This window comes from Microtus ochrogaster, linkage group LG1 (genome assembly GCF_000317375.1).
Source record: "Microtus ochrogaster isolate Prairie Vole_2 linkage group LG1, MicOch1.0, whole genome shotgun sequence".
In the NCBI taxonomy this organism is placed as follows: domain Eukaryota; kingdom Metazoa; phylum Chordata; class Mammalia; order Rodentia; family Cricetidae; genus Microtus; species Microtus ochrogaster.
Genome location: NC_022027.1, coordinates 28,746,037 through 28,751,947, shown reverse-complemented (window position 1 = coordinate 28,751,947; position 5,911 = coordinate 28,746,037). Strand labels below are relative to the sequence as shown.

The following is a 5,911-nucleotide window of genomic DNA, read 5'->3' as shown; positions in this document are numbered from 1 at the left end:
TGGTTGTGAGCCACCATGTGGTTGCTGGGAATTGAACTCAGGACCTTTGGAAGAGCAGGCAATGCTCTTAACCACTGAGCCATCTTTCCAGCCCCTTGGTCATGGTGCTTTATCACAACAAAAGATACCCTAACTAAGCCAACTGAATGTCAAACATTGGCTTCCACATGCATATACATGGATATACACATGTACATACATGTACCTATACCAAAATATATATGTACACACACCCTCATGAATACCACATACAAATACATATACATACCAAAAAGGTAAAGAAAGCTTATTCAGAATTACTCATCATGCTTCATATTTCATCAATAGTGGGTTTTAAGAGACTGAAAGAAAGGCTGGAGAGATGGCTTAGTGATAAAGAGCATTGGCTGGTCTTCCAGAGGTTCTGAGTTCAATTCCAGCAGCCACATAGTGGCTCCCAATCATCTATAATGGGCTCTGATGCCCCCTCTCTCACGCAAACATACATGCAATTAGAGTACTCATACACAGAAATAAATAAACTTTAAAAAAAAAACCACTTAAAAGAGACTGAGAATTATGCAAAGAAATACAATACTTTAGCTGTATTTCTACCCACACTGGTATATTACACTAAATAGCACAAATAGCCATGAACACCATTTTGTAAGCTTTGTGAACGCTGTTAAAAGAATATAAAGGCAATTTAAAATACCAAGTACAACAAAGAAAAGAAATAGGGCTGTAGAGATGGCTCAGAAGTTAAAAGTACGGCTGGTCTTCCACAGGTCCTGAGTTAAATTCCCAGCAACCACATGGTGGCTCACAACCATCTAAAGTGCCCTCTCCTAGCCTGCAGTCATACATGCAAGTAGACACTGTATACAAATAAATACAATCTTTAAAGAAAAATATCTGAATGGAAAGGAAATGAGTATGAGGGATCTGAAGAGCCAGGGACCAATCACAGTCTTGAGTGAGGAGGTGATGATGCCTCTTAGGTCTCCATGTATATTTTTCAGCACAATCTATTTACCAAGTGTGGTATATGGGATAATTTAAGATGACACAAGACTAACATTTTTTCATTTTAGAAACTGGTTTAGGTTATTATTAAAAAGATTAAAATTCATAATCTCATGGATATAATCTGCCACAGTGAGACTAAGAGTTTTAAAAACCTCTATGGCATGAATGCAGCCTTCATGAAGGTATACAGTGAGATTCATAGAAGCTATCGAGCAAGAATTGCCTGCCTAAATATGCACATTCTGTGTACATATATGCAATTAGGCCAAAGAAAATGAACAAATTCACAAGTAAAATCATAAACATACCTGACATAGTTTGATCAAGTTTGTGGATAAGAGACTTTTTAGCACATTCCACATCAGGACTTGGGTAATCCAAAACTTGCCTGCACCAAACTAACGGACTAACAGATTTCTGCATTGGTGTGAGTTTTTTCTTTGGTGATGAGTACAGCCTAGAAGAAAAAAAACACAAAAGAGCAACGTTCGTTATTGAGCACAGCACTATAAAGTAGAGTCTTTCTATACTGGTTCAAATAGAGGATGGTAAGTGATGTGTTTGTTTAAAATCCCAACTACTTATTATGCAAGAAAATGATACTAGTACAAGCAGTATTACCTCAAACCTCAACCACAAAATGAACCCAAAAGTCAGATCTCAAGATGGTACTACTTTTCTCCTATGATTAGAGCTATGAGCAAACACCTGTCTTGGCAACAACTGATTTATGTTTTCAGCAGTATTTCACTAACTTCCTAATGCAATCATGCCATTAAATCAAGTGGAAAACTGGGCACCTTTAATTCCAGGACGCGGGAGGCAGGGACAGGGTGGGGGAGGGAGTCTCTGTGAGTTCAAGGTCAGCCTGGTCTACAAAGACTGGAACCAAAGCTCTGCAGAAACCTTGTCGTGAAATACAAAAACAAACAAACAAACAAAAATCAAGCGGAGAAGCAGGAGGGGCTCTACTCCCCCACTTCACTTTCTACCAAACATAAACACCCGGCCAGATGCAGTACCTACTGGGACTCTTCTCAAGCACTGGTGTGTCTGAATATCAGCATTTCAAATCCTTAGTGATTTACCATACACCTTGTAGGAGATGTACTTGGGTTTTAGGGAAGAAGAAAGGGACAGTGTTTGGAAGCTCCTGCAGAAGCTCACAGAAGGGAAAGGGTGAGCAGACAGGAGGAATACACTAGAGTTCTTCCTCTGAATAGTCCAGATTGACCGGATTGTAGTGGTGCATGCCTTTAATCTCAGCACTTGGGAGGTAGAGGACTTGAGGCCAGTTTGGTCTACAAAGTGAGCTCCAGTACAGAGAAACCCTGTTTCCAAAAAAAAAAAAAAAAAAAAAAGAAAGAAAGAAAGAAAGAAAAAGAAAAAAGAATAATCAATAATCCAGATTGTACTGGTTGTTAACAATCATTTCAGGTGTAATTCCTTGTGAAAAATGTAGATACTTGATTTTTAGGAGGATCGTTTGTGCACTAATTGAGTGGAATTTATAAACAGAACAAAGCATATCTTGCTTTGATGCATTTACACAAATGTCTCAAGAAGCTGACACACTCATCAAATTAAGCCACTAACATGAAGAAATGTCTGGTAAAGTATTTAAACATTTTCCTACAATACCATATTAAACAAACTACTTTCAAAAGCAACACAAACTTCCTCTGTCTGTAGTTTAAAGCTAGCACTATCATTTAGCTTTAACAAAGACCATCAAGAGTGTATATATAAATGACTCCTGTAGTACAAACTTAATTCAAAGAAAGCAGTACATTCCTTTTCTTTCCAGCCTAAGTACCACAAATATTTGTAACGAATCTCCAACTTGGCCTCCCACTCTAAAAATCACAGTGACTACTGCCTACTGACTCTGTTACTTCAACCTCTATGGGGGAATAATTAACATCAACACAACCATTTTTATGACATTTCACAACTTTGTTTTTTAGGCAGTGTCTCACTCTGTAGTCCTAGCTGGCCTGGAACTCACTACATTGACAATACTGGTCTGGAACTCACAGAGACCCACCTTCTGCCTGGTATTCAAAGGTGTGTGTGCACCACTTCACTGGCTAAGGATGGGTTTATTTTAATGTGTATGAGTATTTGCTTGCATGTATGTATATGTGTGCCTAGCGTTCTTAGAGGCCAGAAAAGGGTATCAGATCTACTGGAACTGGGGTTACAGATAGTTCTTAGATGTGAGTGCTGGGAACCAAGCATGCATCCTCTGCAAAAGCTCTTAACCAGTGAGGCGTCTCTTCAGCTCCATTTTCACCACTTTCAATATGTAACTTTTCCCCACATTTACTCGTTTCATATAACTTACCCATACATCTCACAAGACCTTAGAATATAATTTGTCCGTTGTTTGCTATAAAACTCATGCTAAAAAATGAAAGGAACATGAACAGGCCACCCAACAAACAAATTTTCAGTAAAAGAAGTCAAACATATGTATCACACACTAACATATTACAATATCCCATTAACAGAAGATGCCTAAGAAAAGACAAAGAGAAGAAAGCATCTTAGTACTTGTCTAGGGCTAGAGGTAGGTATTAAGGCACTTTCTTCTAGATGAAGTCAGCTGTGGTGATGGTTTGATGATTATAAACACACTGAATTCACTGAACTATACAACTAATATGTAAATATGGGTAAATTCTGGGGTATCATAAACTACATTTTAACTTTAAAATATTTTAGAAAGTTGAAAAGTATTTAGTTTCATTAAAATATAACAACTATTATTAATTAAATGAACAAAACCTCAGTAATTAAAACCCAATTGAATGAAAAGATCACCCCCTCCCCTGGCTCACTGCTAATCCATACCCACATCTTTCTCATTCTGCCAATGGCACTATATAGCAATGTCAAAAGTAACCGAGTTTCTCGTCTCCTATCTGCCTCAAGGTCACTAACTCTCCTCCCCTTATCAACTGCTTCTCCCAGTTTTGCTATGGGAAGTGACAGTTCCTTCCTCCATTAAATACCTTTTCCAAGTCCAGGGAGACAAAGGAATGACTCTCCACGCTCACACCCACTATCACTGGGACCTCTTACTCTCAGTCTCTGGTACCACACTAAGGCTAGAAATGGAGGTCTATAGGACACTGGCACAAAATTATTCTTTGGCTGGGAAACCTTGAGTTGATGCTTCAAAGTACTTGTAAACCTGCCAGAGATAAATAAGCTGGGTATCTCACATATCTGGATCTGCTCGAAGACCAAGTTAAGAAAACTAAGGAAAAAAAAAATCAGCAGGCTATGGTAACAGATGCTTATAATCCCAGCACTTGGAAGGCAAAGGCAGACTCATCTCTGTGAGTTCAAGTCCAACCTAGTTTACAACGTGAGTTCCAGGCCAGCCTGGGCTACAAAGTGAGACCCTGCCTCTACAAAAAAGAAATGAAAAGGAAAATAAAAACTGAGAAGAGTCTGGCAGTGGTGGCACACGCCTTTAATCCCAGCACTGAGGAGGCAAAGGTAAGTGGATCTCTGTGTGTTCGAGGCCAGCCTAGTCTACAGAGCTAGTTCCAGGACAGGTAGGGCTATTACACTGAGAAACCCTGTCTCGAAAAACCAAAAGAAAAAAAGAAAAGAAAAAAAAAGAGAGAAAAGGAAAAAGTAAATCCAAATAAAAGTACTTGTAATAAATACATATATTTCATTTGCTTATTTCTTAAAAGCACATGGACTTCTTAAAAGTAATGACCACTTTTTTTTTAACTTACACTTTCAAATTTCTTAAGTCATAATACACAACCTAATCAAGGAAGAGAAAAGGTAGGAGGAGCCAAGGGGGAAAGTGCAGGACTCAGTGCAGATGCTGAGGATTTCTGGCAGACCTAGTCAGTTTCATGAGTAATGCAACCTAAGAAAAAATTGAGATATGCTGCCAGGTTTAATTTGCCTAAAAACTGACATTACCTTACATGTTAGTTTTTTACATCAACTTGACACATGCTAAGAACACAGAATTAAGAACACAGAACCTAAAAGGGGGGGGGGGGGAATCCCCTCCCCGCCTCCTACCAGATTGGCCTGAAGGCAGCAAGCCTGAAGGGCATTTTCTTAGTGACTGACATAGGAGAACCCAGTCCATTGTGGATGGTGCCAGCACAGTCCCTCTGGAATGGTGTAAAAACAAATAACTAGCTGAGCAGCAGTAAGCAGCAGCCCTTCACGGTCTTTGTGTCAGTTCCCACCCTGTCTTCCTTGGACGAGGGGCTATATACTGTGGGATGAAGTAAACCTTTTCCTCCCCAAGTTGATTTTGGTCATGGTGTTATCACAACAATAAAAACCCTAACCAAGACAACTCATTATGCTATTAAAATTAAGTCATGAGGTCCAATGAGTCTCACTCCCAAAAACAAGGCTCCAAAGAGAAGGGCATGTTATCTTAGACCCTTACCCTGCATCCTAAGGTTCAGGGAGTTGCTCTTCTGCACTGTTTATAAGGAAGTGATGTGAACCAGTGCGACATTTTGCTGAAGTAGGACCTGGCTAGAAGTTGAACACACACTCCAATCTGAATCAACATGGTACACACTTACATGGGATGACTATTTAATCTCACAAAATAACACTCAAATGTCCAGAGTATGAATGAACAGAAGACATCATACAAGAACAGCCAAGAAGATTAAGAACAAAACAATGGAATTAAACTGAAAACAAACAGCCAAATGTTCTAGGATATATTTATAATTATATTCCATTTGTAGCACTGCACCCAAAGTTAGTTCTTCAAATACTGTTGAAAAGTAAAGCCAAGCATTTGAAAACAACAAAGTATCCAGCATATTATAAGTATGAATATATGTATGATGTATGATGGAATATCCTCCTAAGCAATGGACTTTCTTTTTTTTTT

At 38.8% G+C, this 5,911-nt stretch overlaps 1 protein-coding gene across 2 annotated transcripts in view; it reads right to left on the bottom strand.

The window, feature by feature from the left end:
- Positions 1-5,911, bottom strand: part of Slain2 (SLAIN motif family member 2) — a 65,392-nt gene that overhangs the window by 37,607 nt on the left and 21,874 nt on the right. For both annotated transcript variants that reach the window (XM_005359331.3, XM_005359332.2), the window contains exon 2: positions 1,317-1,465. In XM_005359331.3, coding sequence (XP_005359388.1) covers positions 1,317-1,465 — 149 coding nt within the window. The remainder of the gene's footprint in view (positions 1-1,316; positions 1,466-5,911) is intronic.